At 48.1% G+C, this 14,049-nt stretch overlaps 1 protein-coding gene and 1 long non-coding RNA gene across 5 annotated transcripts in view; both read left to right on the forward strand.

The window, feature by feature from the left end:
- Nucleotides 1–2,364, forward strand: part of LOC147577096 (uncharacterized) — an 89,444-nt gene extending 87,080 nt beyond the window's left edge. Inside the window, exon 3 of the long non-coding RNA XR_015256016.1 lies at nucleotides 2,203–2,364. This is a non-coding gene — a long non-coding RNA (uncharacterized LOC147577096). The remainder of the gene's footprint in view (nucleotides 1–2,202) is intronic.
- An 8,467-nt stretch (nucleotides 2,365–10,831) lies between these two features.
- OSBPL10 (oxysterol binding protein like 10) overlaps nucleotides 10,832–14,049 on the forward strand; it is a 310,207-nt gene continuing 306,989 nt past the window's right edge. For 3 of the 4 annotated variants that reach the window (XM_086720579.1, XM_086720580.1, XM_086720578.1), the window contains exon 1: nucleotides 10,832–11,604. In XM_086720579.1, coding sequence (XP_086576705.1) covers nucleotides 11,324–11,604 — 281 coding nt within the window. In that variant the 5' untranslated portion in view covers nucleotides 10,832–11,323. The remainder of the gene's footprint in view (nucleotides 11,605–14,049) is intronic. The other variant, XM_086720577.1, reaches the window with a different exon arrangement.

Raw genomic sequence — 14,049 nt, forward strand, 5'->3', positions numbered from 1 at the left:
TTTTGATTTGCATTTCCCTAATGACTAATGATGGTGAGTATCTCTTCATGTACTTATTTGCCAATTGTACATCTAATTTGGTGAAGTGATTGTTTAAATCGTTTACCATTTTTAAAAGAAGGCTGTTTATTTTCTTATTTCTGGATTTCAAGAATCCTTTACCTACTTGGGAAACCAGTCCTTTGTCAGATATATGATTTGCAAATATTTTCCCCATTCTATAGCTTATCTCTTTAGGTATTCTCTTATCAGTATCTTTGCAGAGTAAAATGTTCTAATTTTGACAAAGTCTACTTTGTCTACTTTTAACAATGGATTGTGCTTTGGATGTAGTACCTAAGAACTATTTCCCTAAATCCAACTTCACGAAGAGTTGTCTTATGTTTTCTTCTAAAGGTTTAGAAGTTTCATCTTCCACATTTTTTTAGATTTTTAAATTTTATTTATTTATTTTTAAGAGACAGAGCATGAGTAGGGGAGGGGCAGAGAGAGAGGGTGAGAGAATCTTTTTTTTTTTTTTTTTTTTTAATGTTTATTCATTTTTAAAAGACAGAGCATGAGCAGCGGGGAGAGGGGCAGAGAGAGGGAGACATGGAATCCGGAGCAGGCTCCAGGCTCTGAGCTGTCAGCACAGCTGACGTAGGGCTGGGACTCACAAGCTGTGAGATCATGACCTGAGCTGAAGCCAAATGCTTAACCGACTGAGCCATTCAGGCGCCCCGAGGGTGAGAGAATCTGAAATAGGCTCCATGCCCAGTGTGGAGCCTGACACGGGGTTCAATCCCATGACTGTGAGATCATGACCTGGGTTGAAATCACGAGTCAGAAGACGCACGCTCAACTGACTGAGCCACCCTGGTGCCCCTATTTCCCACATTTCGATTTAGGGTCCATTTTGAGTTCATTTCTGTGTAAGGTGTGAGTATAGGTTCAAGTTCATTATTTTTTGCTCATGAGCTGTTCCAGCATCACCTGTTGAAAACATCATCCAGGTGAGACTTGCAGTGTAATTGCAAGGGTCCTTATAAGAGGGACAGAGGAGGGTCAGAGTCCGAGAAGGAGATAAAATGACAGAAGGAGGTTGGAGTGATGTCATTGCTGGAAGGGACCACGAGCCAAGGAATGCACGTAGCCTCTAGAAGCTGGAAGAGACAAGGAACGGATTCTCCCTGAGAGCTATCAAGAAGAACACAGCCCTGCTGGGATCTTGATTTTAGACCTTTGGACACACGTTCAGACTTCCGACCACCAGAACTGCAAGATAATCCATTTGTGTTGTTTTAAGCCACCAAGTTTGTGGTAATCTTTTACAGCAACAATAGAAAAAAAAAATACAGAAAGCTCCATTGAATTGCCCTCGCGCTTCTATCAAAACTCAGTTGGCTGTATTTACATGGAACTATTTCTAGACTCTACTCTGTTCCCTTTTTCTGTATTTCTATGCTTTTGCCAATCCCACACTGATACATCTTTTTCAACCTGTGCTGAATTCTCTTTATTTCCCTACTTCCTGTCTTCAGGATGTGAAAAGCTGGTCAGCGGTCATGAGAAGGAAACAAAGAGATAAAAATCACACAATGACCAGTTTCAAGGTAGCCATCTGTGTTGGGTCTCTAGTGCCAAGTAACAAATCATCCCAAACCTAGTGGCCTAAAACACCAAACATTCATTATCTCACAGTTTCTGAGGGCCAGGGGCCTGGGTGCAGGGTTGGTCATGGAGCCCCGGTCGAGCTGTCTGTCCCGGCTGCAGTCATTCCACGGCTTGACTGGGTGATGATCTACTCCCAAGGTTACTTGTGTGGCTGTTAGCTGGCCTCAGAAAATCTCCTTCCAAGGTGACTCACATAGCGGCTGGCATATCTCAAGTCCTCCTACATGGGCCTCTCCATAGGCTGCCTGAGGGTCCCTATAACATGGCAGCTGGCTTCCCTTAGAATGAGCGAAGAGACAAAGGGGAAGGGGACTCACCTAAGACAGAAACCATTGTCTTTTCCTAACTCGACCTTGGATGTGATATTGCGTCACTTCTGCCATATTCTATTCACTAGAAGCGGGCCACCAAATCCATTCCACACTCAAGGGGAGAGGCATTTAGCTCCAGATCTTGAGGGGAGGCTCTCCTAGAAGGTGTAGACATATCTTTGAAAGCACTATAGCCCGCCCTCTGGCCACAAATTCTTTATATTCCTCCCATATGCAGAACGTACTCATCCAGTCCCCAAGAGTCCCATCCCGTCACTGCACCAGCTTGAAATCCAGCATCTCGCCATCCGAGCGTGGCCCAGGCGAGAGGCTCCACAGGTCTAGTTCCTCAAGGTCAGCGCCTCGAGTATGGTTCTTGTGATTCGCAAAATGGAAGAAGCAGGTCACCTGCTCCCTCCCTCCCAACATGTGGGGTAAAACAGGCAGAGGGTGAGTGTCCTAGATACTCCTATTCAAAAAGGGAGCAAACAGAAGGCGGGAAGGAATGAATGGGCCACGGCAATTACAAAATCCAGTCAGGCAAATTGCCATCCAGGTGCAGGTTCCTTGGCTGGGACTCTGGGCCTGGGAATAATTCTCTGTGGTTCCTGACTCCCCTCTCAGGGCCCTTGGGTCTGCCCTCCCCATCCGTCTTCCCTTCTCAGGAAGGCTAACAACGTTTGCTCCATTTTCCTAACCCAAGCTCATAAAAATTTCTCCTATGTTTTCTTCTAAAGCTCTAATAGTTTTACATCTTGCGTTTTAGTTTATTTTTTAAAATTTTGTTTTAAGTAATTTCTATGCCCAACATGGGTCTCGAACTCATAACCGGAGATCAAGAGTTGCATGTTCCACCGACCGAGCCAGCCAGGTGCCCCTCATGTTTTAGTTTTTGATCCATTTGGAGGTCATTAAAAAAACTTTAAAAAATGTATTTATTTATTTTTGAGAGAGAAAGAGTGCACGTACATGTGTGTGTGCGTGGGGGAGGGCCAAAGAGATGGGGAAGGGGGAAACAGAGGATCCAAAGCAGGCTCTGTGCTGACAGCAGAGAGCCCGATGCGGGGCTCAAACTCACAAACCATGAGATCGCGACCTGAGCTGAAGTCGGATGCTTAACGGACTGATGCTTAACCTTTTTTTTTTTTTTTTTTTTAAGTAGCCTCCACAGCCAGCATGGAGCCCAACATGGGGCTTGAACTCAGAACCCTGAGACCAAGACCTGGGCTGAGGTTAAGAGTGGGATGCTTAACTGACTGAGCCACCCAGATACCCCTTTATTGAGGTAATTTTTATATAAAGTGTGAGGTATAGGTCTTCCAGTTTTTGGCATAAAAATGTCCAGTTGTCCCAGCACTGTTTGTTTGTTTGCTTCTTTTTAGAAACTGTTTATTTTTCATTAACCTTATATCTGTTTTCTGTTTAAGAGATGAAATGGGTTCCTGCCCCAAGGAAATTAAGGACATCAAGGGCTCCTCACGTTGTGAAAGTTTCCCTTTTACCGCGGGGACCCAGAACACTGCCACTATGGACCCCGCCCGTGTGGTGCAGAAAGTCAGTGCTCTTTACTGCATTGCGGCGGAAATAACCCTGAGGCCTGTTCTCAGACTGGGCTTCGAGATGCTTTCTTTGCACACTTCCCGTCCATCTCTGGAAGCCTCTGTGCCATGAGAACAAGCCCAGCCTCAGCTGCTGGAGCAGGTGAGACCCTGCGGAAGAGAGAAGAGCCCAGCGGTCCCGGCCAAGGCCAACCCGGACCGTCCAGCCAACCCTCAAACATGTGAGGAGACCCACCCGGGATCAGCAGAGTTAAAATTGATTCAGACGTCCTGGCAGCGATTTTTTTTTGAAATTTTTTTCATGTTTACTTATTTTTGAGACAATGCGAGAGACAGAGCATGAGCGGCAGACAGACAGACAGAGGGAGACACAGAATCTGAGGCGGGCATCCAAACTGCGAGATCACGACCTGAGCCAAACTCGAATGCTCAACCGACTGAGCCACCGAGGCGCCCCGGGGGTGATTTTGTAATATAGGAGTTGTATTTATAACACATGGGTGGTTTGACCCAGTCATTACAATTCCAGTCTCTCTTATTCTAAAGAAATCGTTTAATGGAAAAAATAATTCAAGTGACATTTTTTATAATAGCAAAAGTTTAGGGACACCTGGGTGGCTCAGTCAGTTAACGGTCTGACTTTGGCTCAGGTCATGATCTCACGGTTCGTGAGTTCGAGCCCTGCGTTGGGTTCTGTGCTGACAGCTCGGAACCTGGAGCCTGCTTCGGATTCTGTGTCTCCCTCTCTCTGCCCCTCCCCCACTCAATCTCTCTCTCTCTCTCTCTCTCTCTCTCTCTCTCTCAAAAAATAAACATTAAGAAAAAATTATAATAGTAAAAGTCTGAAACATCCTAGTGTTCAACAGTACTGGAATGATTTAATTGGGGGGCACATAAACAGTGTAATACTCTGTTATAAATGATGATATAGCTCTAAAGGAAACTGTCCATACTCTACATTTCGGTCAACAAAACAAGTTAGAAATCATTATACATTTTGTAGTATGAACTTGTTTTTGAATAAGGTAATATACAACTATTTTTTGCATGGAAAAGTGTCTGGGAGAAATATATATCTATATGTTTGCCTATATATGTATGAAAATTATTAATAGGGGTTTCCTCTGGGAAGGTGTTATATTTCTACACTGTACCTTTGTGTATGTGAATCTTTAAAAATGAGTGTCTTATTTTATTTTATTTTTTGAGAGAGAGAAAGAGAGTACATGAGTAGGGGAGAGGGGCAGAGGGAGAGAAATCTCAAGCAGGCTCCATGATTAGCATGTAAGCTGATGCGGGGCTTGATCCCACGACCATGAGATCATGACCTGAGCTGAAATCAAGAGTCAGACTCTTAAGTGACTGAGCCGCCCAGGCGCCCTGAGTGTGTATTTTATTTATTTATTTATTTTAAATGTTTATTTTTTTTTCAGAGAGAGAGAGAGTGAGGGATGGGCAGAGAGAGAGACAGACAAAGGATCTAAAGCGGGCTCCAAGCTGACAGCAGGGAGCCTGATGCGGGCTCAAACTCATGAACCAAGTGATCATGACCTGAGCTGCGGCTGGACGCTTAACCAACTGAGCCACCCAGGTGCCCCCTGAGTGCCTATTTTAATAAAATTAATAATCAAAATAATGACATAACTTCCATTTTTGATAGATGTTAATAGAATGGATATAATATACATAAAAGGCGAATATAATATATACAAATACTAATCATATATGATGTAGACAATTTAATAGACAAAGATGTTAACATTACGTGTATGTTAATACACATGAAAATGAGTATGATATAACGTATATACCCGTCCTGCCAAGGCCCTGTTTGATTTCCCTGGATGTCACTGTTGGTGTTCCTACTGGAGCTGCTTGGTCACAGGACGATGGACTGTCCACGCCCACGTGCAGTGTTTTCATCCCCCCACTGGGGGGAAAGTTGCATGTACACATCACAGCAACCGTTCAGGCAGGCAGCAGGCTATATTGACAAGAACATTGGACTTGGGAGTCAGAAGTTTGTTTCTTCTTCAGTGAACTTGGGCTTCGTTCACCAAATAAACCCGCGTTGATTCTTAACCGTGCGCAGGTCCTGTGGCTGAGTGCCAGGGGCCCGGGCTCCTGCCCTGCCTCCCTCGGGGCGGTGATGGGAGAATCAGTCCCTAAATGAACACAAATAAAAAACAGGTGCCGTGCTGTACTTCGGGCGGTTCTGTTAAGTAGAAGAAATGAAACCCGATCTGTCGTGAAGCAAGTGGTACAACGCAGTGGTTGGGGACTCTGGCTCAGCAGGCAAATTGCCCGAGTTCCAATCCTAGCTCCATCAGGATCTGGGGGTGTTATTGAACATTTCTTTGACCCGGTTTTTCTCCACCTGTCACATAGAAGCAGGAGTCACACGTACCTTATGAGGTTGTTGTAAAGATTAAATGAATTACTATTTCAAAAACCCTTGCGGGGAGCCCCTGGGTGGCTCGGTCGGTTACGTGTCCAGCTTCAGCTCAGGTCATGATTTCATGGTGTGTGGGTTTGAGCCCCACATTGGGCTCTTGCCTATCAGCACAGAGCCCGCTTCAGATCCTCTGTCTCCTTTTCTATCTGCCCCTCCCCTGTGTGCTTGCTCTCTCTCTCCCTCTCTCAAGAATAAATAAACATTAAAAAAAAAAACCCAAGACTTGGAACGGTGCCTTCCTGGCACATAGTAAGTGCTCAATAAATATTAGCTATTATTTTTATTACCTGGGATTGAGACTATATCAGACCAGCTATTTCTTTTTTAAAAACTTTTTTTTTAACGTTTATTTATTTTTGAGACAGAGAGAGACAGAGCATGAAGGGGGAGGGACAGAGAGCGAGGGAGACACAGAATCGGAAGCAGGCTCCAGGCTCTGAGCCATCAGCCCAGAGCCTGACGCGGGGCTCGAACTCACGGACCGCGGGATCGTGACCTGAGCTGAAGTCGGACGCTTAACCGACTGAGCCACCCAGGCGCCCCTCAGACCAGCTATTTCTAATGCAAATGTGACCAAGCTGATGTCGGAGGGGGTCTGGCTGTGATAGTTTTCTCTCTTCTGGTGGCTTCCTTCATGTCATTTGGCCACCTAGGTCAGTGTCTACCTACTTTCTTGCTAGTCCGTGACTATCATCTGTCAACATTAACGCTTTACGTGGGAACACGGGCAGAGGAGGGAGCTTCTAAAGCTGGTTACTGGAAACTCTAGACCAGCTCTTCAGGCCCATGTGAAGAACAAGATGGGGCAATCAGCTCCTTACCGGGGGCTGCTGAATCCGCCTGTTTTTTTTATTATTTTTCTAATTAATTAATTAATTTTGAAGGTTTACTTATTTCTTTTGAGATAGAAAGCGTGAGTGGGGAGGGGACAGAGACAGAGGGGGAGAGAGAGAATCTCAAGCAGACTCTGTATGGTCAGCGCAGAGCCAGCCAGGTGTGGGACTTGAACTCACAACCTGTGAGATCATGACCTGAGCTGAAGTCAGAAGCTTAACCAACTGAGCTACCCAGGTGCTCCTACTTTCTATTTTTTGATTTCAATGTTTATTTATTTTTGAGAGAGAGAGAGAGAGTGCAAGTGGGGTAGCGGCAGAGAGAGGGGGACAGAGGATCTGAAGCGGGCTATGCGCTGACAGCAGTTAGCCTGAACCGGGGCTCGAACTCACAAATAGATCATGACCTGAGTTGGTCAGGCACTTCACTGAGCCCACCCGGGTGCCCCTGCCCCGTTATTTTAAGAGGTGTGGTATGTTAGTCTTATTACTTTAGTCATTTATGGCTTCTGAAACAGCTGTTAGATTTCCAGTCATTCTATCTGTATTTTTATTTTTCTTTTTTTAATTTTTTTTCTTCAACGTTTATTTTTTTTGGGACAGAGAGAGACAGAGCATGAACGGGGGAGGGGCAGAGAGAGAGGGAGACACAGAATCAGAAACAGGCTCCAGGCTCCGAGCTGTCAGCACAGAGCCCGACGCGGGGCTCGAACTCACGGACCGCGAGATCGTGACCTGGCTGAAGTCGGACGCTTAACAGACTGCGCCACCCAGGCGCCCCTGTATTTTTATTTTTCTTAATGATTTATGCAATCTGGGTAAAGTAATGAGCCCTTCTATTGGATATATATAGTTTGCAAATATTTTTAAACATGTATTCCAAGTATTTTTGCCAATTTATTATGTCTTTTGTTCTCCAATTGTTTTTCTAACATGAAGCCTTTCCTCTCCAAAGAGAATTTTCCCTACTCACTGCATGAGGGTGAAGGAAAGCTTTCTGGAGGTAGTGACCTTTACTTCAAAACTCCAGGGGTGAGAGCAGGGAAGAGGGCTGAGAGGAAGGAAAAGCATTTACCGCATCTCTTTCATGGTCCTGCCTCTTCTTTCAGAATGACTGCTCCACTCCTTGCCACCGATTTCCCTCCCTGGCCAGTTCTTTTTCTTTTTAATGTTTTCTAAATTTATTTTGGAGAGGGAGAGGCAGACAGACAGACAGAGCCTGAGTGGGGGAGGGGCAGAGAGGGAGACACAGAATCCGAAGCAGGCTCCAGGCTCTGAGCCGTCAACACACAGCCCGACGTGGGGCTTGAACTCACGAACTGTGAGATCGTGACCTGAGCCGAAGTCGGAGGCTTAACGGACTGAGCCACCCAGGTGCCCCCCCACCCCGTCCTTGGTCATTTCTGATCCCACATAGCTAACTTGCTCTTGGCCCATCCCGCGTGCTATGGTCTGAATGTTTGTTTCTCCCCAAATTCATATGTTGGCATCCTTATGCCCAAAGTGATGGTGTTAGGAGGTAGGGCCATCGGGAGCAGCCTAGGTGGAGAGGGTGGAGCCTTCACGAATGCGATTGTGCTCTTATAAAAGAACCCCCCCCGGCCCTGACCCCCCCACAGCCCCTTCCTCCATGTGAAGATACAATAAATCTGGGGCCCTGCAGAGTTCTCATTGGGAACCGATCATGCCTTCACCTTGATCTTGGACTTCCAGCCTCCGGAACTGTGAGAAATAAATTTCTGTTGTTGATAAACCACCCAGCTGTGATGCTCTGTTATAGCAGCCTAGAACAGACTGACATACTAGCCTTGACTGTTTCTTTCAGCTTAGCACCTCCCTGCCTCCACTGGACTCCCAAGAGTCTCGAGTTTTTAGTCCAAGGTGAGAATTTGCGGCACCTGGTTCATCTAGTCGCAGGTCAGCTGGGCAGGCTGGAGTAATGGTAGCACTTCTCTTTTAGCAGGAACTTAGGGTGGCAAGTCTCCCATAAAAAGGGGCGTTGTTCTGGCACATGATGACTGACATTTCCAGGTCAGGATGTGCCCACCTTCTCAAAAGCAGTGAAGGACTTCACGGACACTCACATACTGAAAAGTGTATCAGGTGGCTTAGGCAAAGTTATGCTGTGGTAAAAGTGCTCCCTAAAATCTCAGTGGTTTATAACAAACATTTTGTCCGTGTGACATGGCCAACGCTAACTGGCTTTGGCTCCGCTGAATTCCATGTGTCTTCTCACTCCAGGATCCAAACTGAAGAGGGTCCTTTATCTGAGACACGCTAGTCGCCTGGTAGAAGGAAAAGAGAAAGACAGTTGAACCACATGACAGGGCTCTTGATGCTTCCGCTTGGAAGTGGCATATACAGTATTACATCTGTCTACACTCCACTGGCCAAACTAGTTCCATGGCCAAGCCTGAGGTCAATGTGGAGGGAGGGTACTCTCATAGGATGACATGACAAACGTTTCGAACACATAAACAATCTCATCACATCCAGTATTACCACTTGGTCCCATTTTGCAGGTGAGAAAACTAAAGCTAAAAGAGGTCATGGATTGCAACTCCGATCTGTCTGGCTCCAGAGTCAGTCTTTTCTACCATGCAATCTCTGAGGGGGGTGGGGGGGTGGGAGGTGGGGGGTGGTCTTTTCTTTATTATTTTTTTTAAGTTTACTTCTTTATTTTGAGAAAGAAAGAGCATGAGTGAGGGAGGGGCAGAGAGAGGGAGAGAGAATCCTAAGCAGGCTCCGTGTTGTCAGCACAGAGCCCAACATGGGGACATGGGGATCGATGCCACCAACCATGAGATCACCACCTGAGCAGAAATCAAGAGTTGGATTCTTTCTTTCTTTCTTCTTTCTTTCTTTCTTTCTTTCTTTCTTTCTTTCTTTCTTTCTTTCTTTCTTTCTTTCTTTCTTTCTTTCTTTCTTCATTCCTTCCTTCCTTCCTTCCTTCCTTCCTTCCTTCCTCTCTCTCTTTCTTTCTTCCTTCTTTCTCTGTATAGGCACCTGGAATTGTAATTTATTCAGGGCACAACTACTTCTCATCAGCCTCAGAAGCTTCTCCATGAAGATTTCTAGAGGTAAACCACCTTTCTGGAAGGATATGAAGCTAGAGAGGAGGCAGGTTTGGGGAACTGCCCCCATGAGAGCTGACTCTATTTCACTCAGTAATTTTTTTTAACTATTGAATTATTTATCTGTTTTATGGGTTTGTAGATCCTTTGAACCGGGATTGCCTATCAATCTATCACCCTTTGTTTTTGTTGTGTGTGTGTGTGTGCGCGCGCGCGGTGCCTGAGCTCCTCAGAGCCATTTTTCTAGGTAATTTTAGAAACTTCCAGATTGCATTGGATATTTATACTCACAGAAATTATTAGTACGGTGGAGAAAGTGCGACTCCTCTACTTTTGCAAAACAGCAACGATTTTAGATTTAGAGACCAAGTTGCAGCTCAGTGTATCTTAGGGTGGGGGTGCAGGGAAGAAGTTACAGCGACCACAGAGAATACATACTTCACTGTGATTGTAAATATCGGTTGATTTCCCTCTGGGAAATCAAATCGCTAGTTTTGACTTGCCAGATTTATGTGTCCATCAGTGTGCGGATTAGGGTGAGGCAAGTGAAGCGCCCAGGGCACTCAATGTAAGGAGGCACTTGGAGGAACCTTAGAGTTTTCTTGCCCCACTCCAGTTCCTTCCCTGGTGTCCATGATGCATTTACCGTAACTCTGCAGCGTGAAAATACCCCGGGCAAGCTTACCTTGGGGACAGAATCACCTGTCCCCTACCAGGCATGCAGGAGAGCCTGGAAGACGTTCCTGCCCTATTAACTTCGCTCTGCTTGTAAGGCTCATTCCCAGGTTGCTGTGTGCGTGTGTCTGGCCCGGGCTCGGCGGGGAAGGCAGAGAGAGGGACTGCGCGCTGGTGCCCGCGTTAGGCCGGGCGGGTCAATATCCGGGTGGATCGGGTGGGTGGGGCCGCCCGCCCCCGCCCCTCCCTCCAGGTCCCGAGGTGGGTTGGGGGTGGGGAGGAACGCGCGGAGATTCCCTTTCGCCCCTTCGGATCCGAGAGGGGGCGGCAGAAGGAACGCGAGGGTGACAGGGCGTACCCACCCTGCGGCTCGGCGCCCGGCAGCGCCCCCGGCCCCGAGCGGCCGCCAGGACCCGAAAGAAGGGGAAGAGGAACCACAGGAGGGCTCGCCGAACCGGCCACCCGCTCCGAACTTGCCGAGGAAACTAGTACGGAGGGAGGGGCCGGGGCCAGGGCCGCGGCAGGAGGAGGGGCGGCCGCAGCTGCATCCAGCCCCGTTGGCTTCCTTCCCAGCTCTCCTTCGCCTCCTCCTCTTCCTCCTGTATGAGTCAGGCATTTCCCGGGGATTTGGAGCAGCCACGCGCGGCCCGGGCGCCCGGAGCTATAGCAGCAGCAGCTGCCGCCGCCGCCGCCGCCGCGCCGGGAGCCCCAGCGCCGCGGCCGCCACCGCGGCGGGCACTCGCGTTCCAGGCGCGCACGGACCATGGAGAGGGCGGCCCAAGGCGCAGACGGCGGCGGGGGCAGCAACAGCAGCAGCCGCAGCAGCAGCCGCGCCACCTCGGCTGGCTCCTCGCCGTCCTGCTCCCTGGCCGGCCGGGGGGTCTCCAGCCGGTCGGCGGTAGCCGGGCTCGGCGGCGGGGGCAGCCGCAGCAGCCCGGGCTCGGTGGCCGCCAGTCCGTCGGGAGGAGGCGGCCGCAGGAGGGAGCCGGCGCTCGAAGGCGTGCTCAGCAAATACACCAACCTCCTCCAGGGCTGGCAGAACAGGTAACGCGCCCGCCGCCAGCGCCACCGCGCGCCCCTCCCTTCGCGCCGCTCAGCTGTGTGTGTGTGTGTGTGTGTGTGTGTGTGTGTGTGTGTGTGTGTGCGCGCGCGCGCGCGCCACTGTGCCACCGGCCGATCGGGTGCTGCCTCTCCGAGTGCCCTTCCTGCGTCCCAGCTCCTTTCCAGGTGGGGTGCCCGGGATGGGGCAGGCCGTGACCCCACCCCAGGACCGCACCGCAGTGGCGGAGAGGGAGGCGAGAGACCCGGTTTTCTTCGGCCCTGGCACCTGCAGGGACTGGAGTAGCAAAAGAGGGGCGCACTGGTCCCAGGGCCCTGCCTGCTAGCGGTTTCCCGCACTCCTGAAGAATGGCTGAGGAAGAGAGGCAGAGGGGGCGTGCTGTATGCCTGCAGGAAAAAGCGTTAATACCCCTGGTCCCATCACAACAATTCTCTCCGTAACATAGTTCATTTAAAACTTTAGTGTTTAAAACCACCACCACCACCATCACCAAACACCTACCACTTATTCTCGGTGCCTTCCGGAGTGCGCGCTACCTCCTGCCCAGTGGGTGGTTTGAGACCTCCAATCTCTGCAACAGAAGCTTAGTTATTTCTTTCCTTCTTTTTTTTTTTTTTGAACACCCTCTCCCCTTTGGAAATGGACGGTTTGTTTTGTAAGCTATTGTTATTAACCCCCGCCCATTTAGGTGCCTTTTGGAGTTCCCTGCTCACTCTGCCCTCACTGTTGGGAAACCCAGTATGGCCACGTGGGAGGATGGGGGTGTTAAGGGAAGGGCCCCCAGCTCACTTGTGTTGATGATGGTATGTGGGGCACAATGCAGAGGATAGTGAGGGGGACTTGGAAGGAGCAGATGTGGTGCTGCTGTTTACTTTTTTTTTTTTTTTTTACTTTGTTTTTCAAAAACAAGCCAGAGGGAGATAGACGTTGTGGATGAGATCTTTTGTCCTGCCGTCTGTGGCCCTTGGATCTTAGGTCTTGGGATTTTTCAGGATGCTTGTGAAGTTTGAATCACACCCTGGGAACTCTTGCTTCTCTCTGCTGGTTAGACTGGATTACTTGGTCCTCTTTGCCTGCACATGGGATGGAAAATGTTCAGGTGGCTTCCAGCTGAAACTTTGACTGGGCAGTTATTTACATGAAACTCAACAGGGAGGAAGACCATTTCCTAAATATGGAAACTGACTTGTTTCTATCAGAGAACTTTCTGAGTCACCTGGGTTTCCTGGGAGATCTGCTACTCTGTCAGTGGAAGTTGTGCTTTTAACTTTTGAGTCCTTTTATTTCTCAAAATAGCCCCGGTGTCTGCTCTTGCCTCTTTCCCCCTTTAGGTTTTGAAAGCTGCAAAGGAATAGGTAGTGTGTGTAGGATGAGAGAGGAGATGATTCAATCCGATTTCAGTTCTTGGTAATTGTGCCTTGTTGGTGACAGCATCTGGTTTGTGTGTTGGGCAGTCCCTTTTAATGCTCTGCCCCCCCCCCCCCCCCCCCAAGTAGCTTATGAGGCCAACAGAGATTTTACCCTGGATTACAGTCATTTCACTGGGGATGGTACTTTACCTGCAATGCATATTAAAGGATTTGTTCTTTCCGGCGGATTTAGTAGGAATTGGAGTAACTCATGCTTTTGTATGATCTTAAATCCACTGGGGTATGTAGGTTATGCCAGATTGAGAAGAGGCAAAATTAATAATAAATATAGTAATAATAATATTTACATGATTGCAGGCTTCATAGGTGAAATGTACTGTGTAATGTGTGAGACCTCATCTTTGCTGAGTTTGTTTAGTGTGGTCTATGCCGTCAGTGTTTATTCTTAGCATAGTAGACTGTGAGTTTACCACTGACTCCAAAAGCATTATCTCTTTCTAGTGGTTCATGTCTCCGTGTTCAGGTCTGTGTTCCCCACATCCGTGTTCTCTCAGCTGTTGCCAAAGGTCCATTAGTGGTCTGGAGAGGATTTGTGGAGACTCAGTGTTTGCACATTTCTCCCTTGTCAAGGGGAGGTCTGGAACAGTAAGAAGGGAGAGAGGAGAAAGAGAGAAACTTTGACACTATATTCATGTGTTCATGAATGTATTTACTCGGAGACTATTTTATTGAGGAACTACTATGTGCCAGGCACTTTTCTAAGAGCTGGAGCTATTTCAGTGTGCAAAACGCACAGGCATCTGCACATGAAGTAGGGGAGGAGACTCAGAATTAAAAAGTACAAGTCCCTAGCTCCCTGGCCCAGGGGAATGCCTTGGTACAAACAGTGGGCAGCTTGATTCAAGTTACCTTCACTTTTAGATCTCATGGCATGTTCTTCTGCAGTACTTTTTTCTTTCTTTTATTATTTTTTTTAATGTTTATTTGCTTTTGAGAGAGAGAGAGAGAGAGAGAGAGAGAGAGAGAGAGACAGAGCATGAGCAGGGGAGGGGCAGAGAG

This window comes from Puma concolor, chromosome C2 (genome assembly GCF_028749965.1).
Source record: "Puma concolor isolate L17-30 chromosome C2, mPumCon1.1.hap2, whole genome shotgun sequence".
NCBI classification, from domain to species: domain Eukaryota; kingdom Metazoa; phylum Chordata; class Mammalia; order Carnivora; family Felidae; genus Puma; species Puma concolor.